General features: G+C 46.1%; 1 protein-coding gene across 1 annotated transcript in view; it reads left to right on the top strand.

Moving 5' to 3' along the window:
• SLC43A2 (solute carrier family 43 member 2) overlaps positions 1-11,543 on the top strand; it is a 47,556-nt gene extending 36,013 nt beyond the window's left edge. Inside the window, exons 10-15 of the mRNA XM_065418244.1 lie at positions 1,515-1,526; positions 2,563-2,701; positions 3,029-3,161; positions 4,942-5,015; positions 6,466-6,589; positions 11,382-11,543. Of these exons, the coding sequence (XP_065274316.1) occupies positions 1,515-1,526; positions 2,563-2,701; positions 3,029-3,161; positions 4,942-5,015; positions 6,466-6,589; positions 11,382-11,543 (644 nt within the window). The remainder of the gene's footprint in view (positions 1-1,514; positions 1,527-2,562; positions 2,702-3,028; positions 3,162-4,941; positions 5,016-6,465; positions 6,590-11,381) is intronic.
• The last annotated feature ends 1,668 nt before the right edge of the window (positions 11,544-13,211 follow it).

Genomic DNA, 13,211 nt, shown 5'->3' with positions numbered 1-13,211 from the left:
TATGTTCTAAGAGATAAGAGAGCAAACATGGGTGCAGTAACCTCCTAAGTGACTTGCATGGTCCTCTTGTCCACTCCTCCCAACACCTGTGGTGTCTGAGACAGGAAATTTGTCTGTGTCTGTATTGTAAAGTGCCATCTTTTCCATGGTGGTACAGAAGAAGTGATATTTAACTGTATTGTGGTAGCACCCCAAAGCTCGTCAAGGGGCTCATTGTGTTGAGTACTGCAAAAGGACAGTGGTGCACATAGTCCCTGCCCTGAGGAGCTCACAGTCTAAGACCACGATTTATATGAGTGTGTGTGTGTGGGAGACAATTCCCATGCATGTACAATTGTATGCAGCTCTGCCCCCCGCCCCCAAAAGGCTTGCCATCATTTGCTAAGCCTTTTCTTCTAGTATTGAATAGAAGTGGATTTTGAGAGGGCTCCCGGTTTTAATTGATCCTATCTGGTCCTGCAGTTGCTCCAAAGAGAACAGTCTCTCCCTCTCTCCCCTCCCCTAACCAATCCCCACAGTTGGTCTCTAGATGCCAAGGCTGGAGAGGGTTAGGCGTGATATGGGAGAAATGCTCTTGGCCATGGGGTGAACTTCTTGGCCTCTTATTAAAACCCTTGCTAGATAGCTCAGTCTTTTAGGAGGGTGATACTCCTCCAAACCCTGTCTTCTTAGCTGGAGGAGGATGCTGTGGTGTGAAAGTGCCTGTGGATCCAATAAGGACACATCTGCTAGAGGGCTAGCAGTGTGTGCGCTTGAGACTGGAGCTGCAGTTTCCTTACTTTGCCCTAATTATGACAAATGTAATGACTCCTGGCATCATAGGCAGATACCTGGAGACAGTGTGCCAGGTGCTGACCCCACCTACAAACATTCCTGAGCATGGCGGGGATGAGGGGCAGCTGGAGTTCTGCTCTTACTACACCGGGTAGAAGAAGGGTTTAAGTTCTCCGCTCAAATGGCTCCAGCATGCCTCATGGGCATTGCACATGTTTGTATTTCTTTGTGATGGAGACCTGTAGCGAGGCGGGTACTGAACCTAGTCCTGTTCTGCTTGCAGTTGTGGGCACTTAGTGCTGAAGTGGGCAGTTTCAGATTCTTGATCCTTATTCCAGAACTGCACTGGCTCTGATTTATCAGCCCCTCTGTGTCATGCACAAGTCCATAATCACATGATCTGTGTGTGTGTGTGTGTGTGTGGGGGGGGGGGGCGGGAAAGCATTGTGGAGAATATTCCCCAGTGACTCACCAGAACTGGAGGCAGCAGCGTTTCCTCCTGAGCCTACACGAGCTGCTGCACAATGCTGCTTGTAAACTCTTCTCCATTTGCTGGCTAGCTCTTTATATTTTAGGTTCTGCTGTGGAATGAAGCAATTGCTCTGAGCTCATATCCTATCTGTGCCTCCCTGTCTGTCCTGGTGGGTATCATAGGCTTCTGGGGTTTCTGCTGCTAATCTCTCTTTGCTTTTCCATATTTGCTCTCTTGTTGCTGCTGCTTTGTTGCTTTGCTGATGCAGTGATGGATACAGGTAAGCTGGGTGTTTTAAGCACATTTCTAACATTCCCTTCCTTTCTGTATTTCAGTGATGCTTGGCTGCATGGTGTGTCTCAAACATGTAGATACAGTGCTGTTAAGTGTTTCTTTGGGGGACCTTGCAGTAACAGCACCGAGGGTCCTGACTCCCATGAGTGACTGCTGACCACTGGCTATTAAAACTCTTCCCTTCTCTAAACCCATCCCTGATCCTGGTCTTTGTGTGGCTAACAAACAGTGATAGGCAGGGAGGTAATTACCAATCTCTGCTGATTACTCTTCTGACAGTTCTCCCTTAGGGAGAAGATACCCTTGGGCCCTTCCCTTGCTAGGAATCCTGCTTCCTCCCCTGCTCCTCCCACCTTCCTCTCCCGCAGCAAAACAAGCCCCCTCCCTAAGCACGCAGCAGGCAGCTAGCTTTTTCATCCTGGCTTGTCTTCCAAAAAAACATGATTACCTTCCCACACTGGATCCTACCTGCCCTGATGACTTCCCCTACTAGTTCTTAGCCCTAGGGCAGAATTGGAAACCAACAGCAGAGGGAGGCACAGCTAGAACCACAGGGCAAGGGAGGGGAGAAGATTCCTAGCTGGAGGTTGGCAGGCAGGGACTTGCTCCTTCAGACCAGGGTCGGCAGACTCTTTGCAGTCAGAAGCCTCTCTGCTGCATATAGTGCCACTCTTTGGCCACTGCTCTATCCTGTAAATTAGCCAGCTTTCAGGTGCCATTCTCCCGGGAACTAGCTACTGAGTTGTTACTTCTTCTTGGAAATTATGAAATATATCAGCCTGGCTAGAGTGGACAAGTGTGGCATATCCATTGTAACACACTTTTTGCCTGCTAGGCTACAGTTGATCTGGGACTCTGAGCAGTAAATAAGACAATACCCTCATCCCCCTTGTCTGAGGCTACCAGTGATCTGGCCTGAGTGGATAAAATGACCAGTTGTTATGAAATGGGACCTGCTGCTGTTTTCTGTTACTGCTGAGTCCCATTGGGGGACTTTGACATGTTGTCTCTTTCCTCTGCAGTGAGTCTCTACACCTCCGTTTTTGGGGTGTTGCAGCTGCTCTGCCTGATGACTGCCCCCATGATTGGATACATCATGGACTGGAAGCTGAAGGAATGTGATGATGATTCAGAAGAGGCTGATGAGAGTGATGCTAATCAGTAAGTAGCACACATTGCAGGATCCAATCTGATATCTTTAACTGACCCAATTAAACTAAACAGATCTAATTCTGTTGTAAATTGATGAATATGAGTCCATATAGGGATTTTCACCAATTTAACTAAACTGATTGCCATAAGCTATTTTAGTTAAATGATGCAACTTCTGTTTGTAGATGAGTCTGGAGTCTCAGGTACAGGTCAAGACTCAGGTATGCCAGTGTGGGGATTTTGGTTTCTTGTATCCTCTAACTTCTTAGGTTCCTAGTTGTGAATTCTAGTAGCTGCTACACTGCCTGTGTGATATATTCCTTGCTTTCCTGCCAGAGATGGTAAAAAAAAGAAAAAACGTGATCGCCAGATTCAGAAGATTTCGAATGCCACAAGAGCTTTTGTGTTCACCAACATACTACTAGTTGGATTTGGAATTACCTGTCTCATTCCTAACCTGCCTTTGCAGGTGAGTATTTCACAAAAGGAGTTGTGTACTGCAGGGTTCCTGGCATAGGCGCCGACTCCGTGGGTGCTCCGGCCCTGGAGCACCCATGGAGAAAAATTAGTGGGTGCTTAGCACCCCCATTGGCAGCCAAGCTCCCCCCTCTTCCCCAGCACCTCTCCCCTGCCACCAGCCCCGCTGATCACTCCTCCCCCTCCCTCCCAGTGTCTCCTGCTCACCGAGAACAGCGTGCAGGGGCTGGAGGTGGGGACAGGGCATGCTTGCGGGAGGAGAAGAGGTGAGGTGGAGCAGGGGTTTGGGGAAGGGGTAGTGGGGTGGGGTCTGGGGCAGAGGGGAAGTCGGTGCCTATGGTTCCTGTCTTGGATAAATTAGAACATAATATAGAATAAGGACAGGCTAAGACAAACTGGGTCCCCCTTGGCTCTGCCCCAGTGCTGTGGCCAGACTCCCCATGCCATGGCTATACCATGGCTCTACCTCTATGTGGCGGGTGGGTGGGCTCTTCCAGTAGAGCCATGATGCAGCATTGGCCACCACATTCAAAAATCCTGAGTCAGAGACTCAAAAACTAGAAGGAAAATAAACAGACCCCCAGTGTTTACTACTTGTAACACTGTTTTAAACCACTCTACTAGCTTTTCTTATTAACCACAAAAGCTAGAAACTTACTTTTATATTTAAATTAAATTTGAGACTCCCCATAATCATCTGAGTCCAGAAGCTGGAGCTTTAGGAAAAATCACTCGAGCTGGCAACACTGTGGGGGCTAATGACAGAGATGCATCTCCAAGCAGAGTCCTCTGCTGGGCTAGTCTTGGCAGGGCCCCCCAGTCCAGTGAGTTTTGGAGATAATCCAGTTAAAGGTACGGGGGCAGTTAACACCTTTTAGAGCTGTTGCTTTAGGCACTCTGCAGGCTCAGGCAGATGTCACTGAGTTGGTCTGCACTGTGTTCATGTTTTCAGGCCTTTGCAAGTATGAGGACTATAAACACACACTTTCATGTAAAATAAATAAATAAACCCTGAGATTTAGGCCTAGAGCACCAGCTCTTGTCAGTAGTGCCTTTGTTAATCCAGCCCTGAGCTACAGATAAGCAAGGAGGTTCCTGGAAAATCTGTAAAGCAGAACAGCATGATACCTGCACAGACTCCACTGTTCAAGTAGTGGGCCAAATGTTGTCCTCAGTTACACCCTTTAGTGTCATTGGGGTTATACATGTGTAAATGTTTCATGCCTCTGCCAGGTGCATACCACAAGCCAGACATCAGGGGACAGGACTTGATGACCTCTCGAATTTCCATCCAGCCCCACATTTCTATAGCACAAAATGCACTGGGAGGATGCCAGCTTCTCCTCTCCTCACCCCCCCTGCACACACTGAATGCTTTTTTATTTTTCTCTCAAAGCTGTTAGAGAGGATCAAGCGGGAAGTGAGTGAATAAAGCTAAGGAGAGAGCAGGCATGCAGATCTGTCTTCAACTTTGGCATTTCCAGTAATGGTTCAAGTGCCTGAACCATTGTAAAACCCAAGGATACGCTTTCAGAACAGCAACCTCCCTTCTGCAGACAGACTGAAGTGCAGTCAGGTTCAGAAAGCGCAGTGTGCCATCATCTCAGACAAACTGTCTGTCTCCTTGTGCTGACCCAGTGTGTGAGCAGGCTTTGTTTCTGGAGCTGCTTAGGCCTCTCCTGGAACTGGAGGAGCAGCAGGCACAGGGGTGGAGTGGTGGTTTTGGACTGCTATTCAGCTTTTTTTTTTTTTTTTTTCCCTGCTTCTTTCAGATCCTTTCCTTCATTTTGCACACAATAGTGAGAGGATTCATCCACTCAGCGGTGGGAGGCCTCTATGCAGCTGTGTAAGTCTAACCTTGCTCATATACAGCATGTGACTGGCCTGTGGGTTTGATTACCCAAAGATCCAGTGTGGAAGGGACACATGATGGTGAGATCCTGCTGTCAGAGGGAACAACTGAGTCCACTTATGGCTTACTCTGTGTCACCATAGGACTTGGCAGCAGGACTGCAGTATCCCAGGTGATTGCTGTCCTTGCTTGTGCCTAATGCTGACCTGTAGTTACTTATTGCAGTGAAACAAGCACAGGTATGCTTAATGTGGACCTCAGGTGCAATTCGTCCTAAACTGGCTTCACCATCATATGGGTTAAAAAACTTGAAATCTTTAGCTAACTCGCCCTAATTATGAGTAGTACAGGTACATGTCTTGATGAAATATTGGTCAGGGCACTCTGACTTCTGGGGCACATAGCTAGTCTGCTCTGAGAATGGAGGTGTTTCTAGACATTTATCAGCTTGTCAGAGCATTGCTCAAAATAAACACATAGTTAATGAGGCCTATGCACCTTTACCCAGTAGCGTGGATCATTCATTCATTCTGTATCCAACATATACAAGTTCTCAATATATATATATATACATCAGTGTTCTCTTCCAAAACTTAAAAAAACGTACTTAACAATGGGAAGATTCATTTCCTCTGACCTGAACTCTTGGACTGAGGGACAAACAGATCAATAACTTTTGCTGTAGATAAAAAAGTTAAGATGTCGGTTTTGTCCAACCCCACCTCTTTCCCCCCCCCCCCCCCTAAGAGTCACATTTAAAAATTGCACAACCATGGAAAAACAAAGACATTAACCTGTCCTAAGACTTGCTTTTCATAAGTAATATCTACTACTCAGCGACTTTCCAATCAACAATATAGTTGAACTTGGCAGAGGATCAGACTTTGTTTCTAAATAGGAAAACATGTCTGGCACATGCTAACCCGTTGTACAGGGTTTTGGTGATTTCCAAAGTGAGTTAGTTGTGCCCAGATGAGCTGTGGGAATGAAACTGATGGCCCAGCCCCAGATGTTGGCGCAGATAGATGTACAATTTGAAGAAGCCCCTACAAAAACCTATTGTTTTCACCCTTTTTTGTTTCCTTTGGGTACTGAGAAGCACTCCAAAGAGTTACAGAATACAACTGGCCTGTGCTGACTATGGCACTATGTTTAATCTGCAATTTTGTGTGTTTTAAAAAACAAACAAACCAAAAAAAACCCCTAAATTTGAAAATTCAGGCAGAGAATAATCCAGAGAAGAGACACTTGGCCTCTGAATCGCACCGCTTTAAATGCTAATCTTAATTAATACACATAATATTCATACACAACGAGAAATTCCTGAGTTCTGTACAGCTGAGCTGGGAACCTGCTGCTGGGAGAGATGCCCAGTCTGGTCCCCTGAGTAGCACAAAAGATTCAAGGTGGGGTGTGGTAATTATGTTGCTTTCTGTGTCGACAGATACCCCTCAACGCAGTTTGGCAGCTTGACGGGACTGCAGTCTTTGGTCAGTGCCCTTTTTGCTCTTCTGCAGCAGCCCTTGTTCCTGGCAATGATGGGACCATTGAAAGGAGACCCTCTTTGGGTAAGGGAGGGAAGAGTAAATATAGTCTGCCCCAAACTTAGCATGAAGGGTTGGTGGTGGGTCCAGTTTCATTTGTGGGAAGGGGATTCCTTTTCCACAGAACCAACCAAAATGAAGGGGGATTCTACGCACAGACCTATGCTGTGATCAGCTATCTAGGGGTGGGCACTGATGTTTGACTGTGGGTCCTCAAGTACACTGCTCACTTCAGACTGTGGCCAATAACTGCCCTAGAGGAAGGCAACCTGCCCACCCAAGTGCAATGGTGTTTATTTCTGGGGTATGTTTTATAGATTCCTTCCTAATTAATGCCTGCACAGACCAGACTATACTTTATTAAACTTCTCTTAACTCACATCATCTTTAGTAAGATGTGTGGTTAATGAGCCTTGTGTTAAATCTAGCCATAGTTTTGGTTGATGCCCTGTGCCTGGGCATTCCAGGGTAAATGATTTTTATACGAGTAGCAGTGAGAGTGCTGGAATCTGACCAGTGATTATATGGGAAATGGGGATGAGGAGAATCCTGTTCACACTTCCAGCAGTATGAGACTGGTGTGGATTGCTGACCCAGCTCTGCTAGGGTCTGTCATTAGCCTTAGGAAGCCTGGTTGTAGGGCCATAGGGCTCATGTTCTCCTTGAGAGGTCAGGAGTAAGTGTGCAGAAAGGGGTTCTGCTAAACAGAGATGAGGAATCCGATGTCTTTCCTTTGGGAGTGCTGGCAGTGATGATGGGGCCCCTCCAGGAGATGTTCCTTTCCTTTGCAGATGGAGGTATTCTAAAGGCTATTCAGCAGCTCTCAAATGTGTTAGGAATTCTGTATGCTTTTGGACCTGTCTGTCTGTTTTATCTTTGGCTGCCCTAAATGCCTTCAAGAAGACAGGCTGAATTTCATAGATTCATAGATTCTAGGACTGGAAGGGACCTCGAGAGGTCATCGAGTCCAGTCCCCTGCCCGCATGGCAGGACCAAATACTGTCTAGACCATCCCTGATAGACATTTATCTAACCTACTCTTAAATATCTCCAGAGATGGAGATTCCACAACCTCCCTAGGCAATTTATTCCAGTGTTTAACCACCCTGACAGTTAGGAACTTTTTCCTAATGTCCAACCTAGACCTCCCTTGCTGCAGTTTAAGCCCATTGCTTCTTGTTCTGTCCTTAGAGGCTAAGGTGAACAAGTTTTCTCCCTCCTCCTTATGACACCCTTTTAGATACCTGAAAACTGCTATCATGTCCCCTCTCAGTCTTCTCTTTTCCAAACTAAACAAACCCAATTCTTTCAGTCTTCCTTCATAGGTCATGTTCTCAAGACCTTTAATCATTCTTGTTGCTCTTCTCTGGACCCTTTCCAATTTCTCCACATCTTTCTTGAAATGCGGTGCCCAAAACTGGACACAATACTCCAGCTGAGGCCTAACCAGAGCAGAGTAGAGCGGAAGAATGACTTCTCGTGTCTTGCTCACAACACACCTGTTAATACATCCCAGAATCATGTTTGCTTTTTTTGCAACAGCATCACACTGTTGACTCATATTTAGCTTGTGGTCCACTATAACCCCTAGATCCCTTTCTGCCGTACTCCTTCCTAGACAGTCTCTTCCCATTCTGTATGTGTGAAACTGATTTTTTCTTCCTAAGTGGAGCACTTTGCATTTGTCTTTGTTAAACTTCATCCTGTTTAACTCAGACCATTTCTCCAATTTGTCCAGATCATTTTGAATTATGACCTTGTCCTCCAAAGCAGTTGCAATCCCTCCCAGTTTGGTATCATCCGCAAACTTAATAAGCGTACTTTCTATGCCAATATCTAAGTCGTTAATGAAGATATTGAACAGAGCCGGTCCCAAAACAGACCCCTGCGGAACCCCACTCGTTATGCCTTTCCAGCAGGATTGGGAACCATTAATAACAACTCTCTGAGTACGGTTATCCAGCCAGTTATGCACCCACCTTATAGTAGCCCCATCTAAATTGTATTTGCCTAGTTTATCGATAAGAATATCATGTGAGACCGTATCAAATGCCTTACTAAAGTCTAGGTATACCACATCCACAGCTTCTCCCTTATCCACAAGACTCGTTATCCTATCGAAGAAAGCTATCAGATTGGTTTGACACGATTTGTTCTTTACAAATCCATGCTGGCTGTTCCCTATCACCTTACCACCTTCCAAGTGTTTGCAGATGATTTCCTTAATTACTTGCTCCATTATCTTCCCTGGCACAGAAGTTAAACTAACTGGTCTGTAGTTTCCTGGGTTGTTTTTATTTCCCATTTTATAGATGGGCATTATATTTGCCCTTTTCCAGTCTTCTGGAATCTCTCCCGTCTCCCATGATTTTCCAAAGATAATAGAGGCTCAGATACCTCCTCTATTAGCTCCTTGAGTATTCTAGGATGCATTTCATCAGGCCCTGGTGACTTGCAGGCATCTAACTTTTCTAAGTGATTTTTAACTTGTTCTTTTTTATTTTATCTGCTAAACCTACCCCCTTCCCATTAGCATTCACTATGTTAGGCATTCCTTCAGACTTCTCGGTGAAGACCGAAACAAAGAAGTCATTAAGCATCTCTGCCATTTCCAAGTTTCCTGTTACTGTTTCTCCCTCTTCACTAAGCAGTGGGCCTACCCTGTCTTTGGTCTTCCTCTTGCTTCTAATGTATTGATAAAAAGTCTTCTTGTTTCCCTTTATTCCCGTAGCTAGTTTGAGCTCATTTTGTGCCTTTGCCTTTCTAATCTTGCCCCTGCATTCCTGTGTTGTTTGCCTATATTCATCCTTTGTAATCTGTCCTAGTTTCCATTTTTTATATGACTCCTTTTTATTTTTTAGATCATGCAAGATCTCGTGGTTAAGCCAAGGTGGTCTTTTGCCACATTTTCTATCTTTCCTAACCAGCGGAATAGCTTGCTTTTGGGCCCTTAATAGTGTCCCTTTGAAAAACTGCCAACTCTCCTCAGTTGTTTTTCCCCTCAGTCTTGATTCCCATGGGACCTTACCTATCAGCTCTCTGAGCTTACCAAAATCTGCCTTCCTGAAATCCATTGTCTCTATTTTGCTGTTCTCCCTTCTACCCTTCCTTAGAATTGCAAACTCTATGATTTCATGATCACTTTCACACAAGCTGCCTTCTACTTTCAAATTCTCAACGAGTTCCTCCCTATTTGTTAAAATCAAGTCTAGAACAGCTTCCCCCCCTAGTAGCTTTTTCAACCTTCTGAAATAAAAAGTTGTCTGCAATGCAGTCCAAGAATTTGTTGGATAGTCTGTGCCCCGCTGTGTTATTTTCCCAACATATATCCGGATAGTTGAAGTCCCCCATCACCACCAAATCTTGGGCTTTGGATGATTTTGTTAGTTGTTTTAAAAAAAGCCTCATCCACCTCTTCCACCTGGTTAGGTGGCCTGTAGTAGACTCCTAGCATGACATCACCCTTGTTTTTTACCCCTTTTAGCCTAACCCAGAGACTCTCAACACTTCCATCTCCTATGTCCATCTCTACCTCAGTCCAAGTGTGTACATTTTTAATATATAAGGCAACACCTCCTCCCTTTTTCCCCTGTCTATCCTTCCTGAGCAAGCTGTATTTCTTTCTTTCTTGAAGCTCATTATTTATGCAGTGAAACACCACAACCACCAGTATAACTGGAAAGGACCTAAGAAGGGGAAGGGAAGGGAAGGGAAGCTGCAGCATTAATTTCTGTTACCAGTTCATGTGCAGCAGGTGTAGCGAGATAGTTTGTTTGTTAGGTGGGAATCTCTCTCTCCCCTTGATAGTGAATGCAGCAGAACTTCTCGCCAGTGAGCTGTGAGCCTCAGTATTCCCAGTGAGCACTGAGTTTTGGGTTGCTGCTTGCACTAATCTTGAGTTGTGAAGGTCAGGTGGCTGTCCAGGATGGGGGCTGTGTGTGGTCTTTCTCACCAACCCTGTATCAAGCAACTTGCTTAAAGCCCTGAAGCAGAGCTGCTTAGAAGGGGCAAGGATAGATTGCATCAGAAGGATTACGTGGCTCTGTTGGAGGTGCAGGAATGAAGAGGAAGCCTGCAAGCAGTCTCGTGAGTGAGTGGAGTCAAGCTAGACAGGAAGAAGCTTAATTCCTGAGTATGACAGCCAGCTCTTAGGAAAGCCACCACTGCAGATGCTGTGTGTACTCCAGTAGTACTTAGCTCAACTGCAGGGCCAGCAGTGTTGGCATGGAATAGCCCCAATCTCTGTTCTGCCTCTTCTCCTTCTCCTTCCCATGAGCATGAGACATAAGAACATAAGAAAGGCCGTACCGGGTCAGACCAAAGGTCCATCTAGCCCAGTATCCTGTCTACTGACAGTGGCCAATGCCAGGTGCCCCAGAGGGAGTGAACCTAACAGGCAATGATCAAGTGATCTCTCTCCTGCCATCCATCTCCACCCTCTGACAGACAGAGGCTAGGGACACCATTCCTTACCCGAGAAAATGTCACTGCTATAGACTGGCTGAAGTCTGTCATAGCCATGGCTATGACTGGTCTGCCTTACCCTTTCTGTCTAGCAAGAAATTCTTCAAACATGGCACTGACTGACCTGCTTTTGCAGCATTTGCCAATAGCTCTCTCTGCAGATTCTGCTAGTAATGTTGTATAACTAAAATGTAGGCTGTTGCAGATGTATTGAGCAGGGCATCTCTAACGTCCAGCATGGGTGGGTGAAATAATGAGGCCCTGGGGAGTGGGTGGGTGTGGGTGTGTGTGTGACAGACACAGGATTGTCTCTTTCCTACCTATCTAATGCTGCTTGTCTCTGTCCTTGTAGGTGAACGTGGGGCTTCTTGGAGTGAGTATGCTGGGCTTCTGCCTGCCGGTCTATCTGATCTGCTATAAACGCAGGCTAGAAAGAGAGAAACAGCAGAGAAGTGATGATGCCAAACTCTTCCTCAAAATCAATGGCACTCCCAATGAGGAAGCCTTTGTTTAAGCCAGTGCTTCAAACAGAGGCTCCTCTTCACGAGTTCCCCTGCCACTTCAATGGGTCTACCTCTGGCCCAAGTCATGATCCTTCTCTCCATGCTCTGCCAGCTTCACACAGCATGGTCTGCTGGCTTACAGTGAAGACTGAGTATGTTTCTGAGACACATGCCAGGAGGAGGCCTCCCTCTTCTTCTTTCCTTTTCTAAAAGCTACACAGATCACAAATTGAATGAGCTGAAGCCTGCCCTAACTGGCACTGTCTTGGCTGCAGGAGAATGACATTTTACTCACCATTACCAAGCTTGGCTACGGGACTGTAGTCCCTTGCTTGAAATCCCTGTGCTGTGCACATTGGAAAGGGGTCTTCCTGTTGTGTCTTGCAGAAGTAGATTTTGAGTTCATTGCTAAACACTAATCTCTGAGGCTGAACTCAAACTTTTTCTCCATATAATGTAAAGAGATGGTTAGTGAGCAATGGATTCTGCCACATGTGCCAAAACGAAGGGTCCAGCTGACTGCTCTTCCCCCTCACCACCCTCCAGCAGCTTGGGAGTCCTCTACCCCAGCCTGTAAGCTTTCTCTACGTGGTAAGATGCCTGCTGTCTTGAACCATTCAGTTGGAAATTGGACCTTGTCTGAAGTGCTTTAAGAAGTATTGCCTTTCTTCTTCTCCTCTCCCTGCAGTGACCCTGGGAGAAGAGCAGCAGCTGGTAGTGTGGAGATAATCTTTGAGTAGAGCTGAAAGGCTTTTTCAAAACTGAGTCCTACGGTGCAAAACAACTTTGTTTCTAGGTGCTGGTTTTGTTGATTTGTCTTACTGTTGAAAAGAACCAACAGTGCAGAAGTGGACTTGCATGTAGTAACTGGATCCTGTGACCACATGGAAGATTGACATGGTGAGACAATTTCACAAAGTCTCAGCAGGACCTCACAATAGTAGCCTCTTAACATCCTGGGCTCAGATAACAGCCTCCTTTGAGAGAATCCATCACTCTGAACTGCTGAACACCAACTTAACTGTAACTGACCAAAAAGCTGCTGGTTGGCAGTGTGAGAGGAGCCTCCTAGGGTATCTGTGCTCTTTCTGGACAGGACAGATGGAGATCACTGACTATGGTTGGGTAGACTTCAGATAACAATAAGTGGACTTGGGGGTACCTGAGGAGGTCACTGCTCAGACATGGAGAGAATACAAAGGGAATTCTTGGCCTGCCTATCTCTTCTAGCCATGCCTTTCCTAGGCCTTGTCTACACTGGATTTCGTTTTTCCATAACCTTCCTGCTATTGCTATCAGTGACTCAGCTCTATGGTGGGAGCACTAGTGTAGACAGGCTGCCTGTGTTCCATCTCGACCTGCTCTGAGCAGGGTTACACAACACTGGTTAAATGCCAGTGGCTGGTATGCATTAACACTCCTAGTGGCTGGGCTGAGCTGAGCTAGTGATTGTGATCGTGGGGAGATTATGGAAACCCTGAGTCTGGTGTTATATGGCAAATGCAGTAGTGGTGCTTTCTCAGTCTTGCAGTATCTCCAATGCCTGGCACAGGGGAGAGTTTCTTGAACTTCACCTCTAAACCAGGCAGGAAAAGCACAAGATTCTGCTGTCACTGTCCAGTAACTCCAAACTGGGATTAAGAAACAATGGTGCATCTGAGTGCTCTGTCGGAAGTGAC

The sequence above is a fragment of the Emys orbicularis genome, chromosome 17 (assembly GCF_028017835.1).
Source record: "Emys orbicularis isolate rEmyOrb1 chromosome 17, rEmyOrb1.hap1, whole genome shotgun sequence".
In the NCBI taxonomy this organism is placed as follows: Eukaryota; Metazoa; Chordata; order Testudines; family Emydidae; genus Emys; species Emys orbicularis.
The sequence above is the reverse complement of the archived record's forward strand: the minus strand, read 5'-3'. Positions and strand labels throughout refer to the sequence as shown.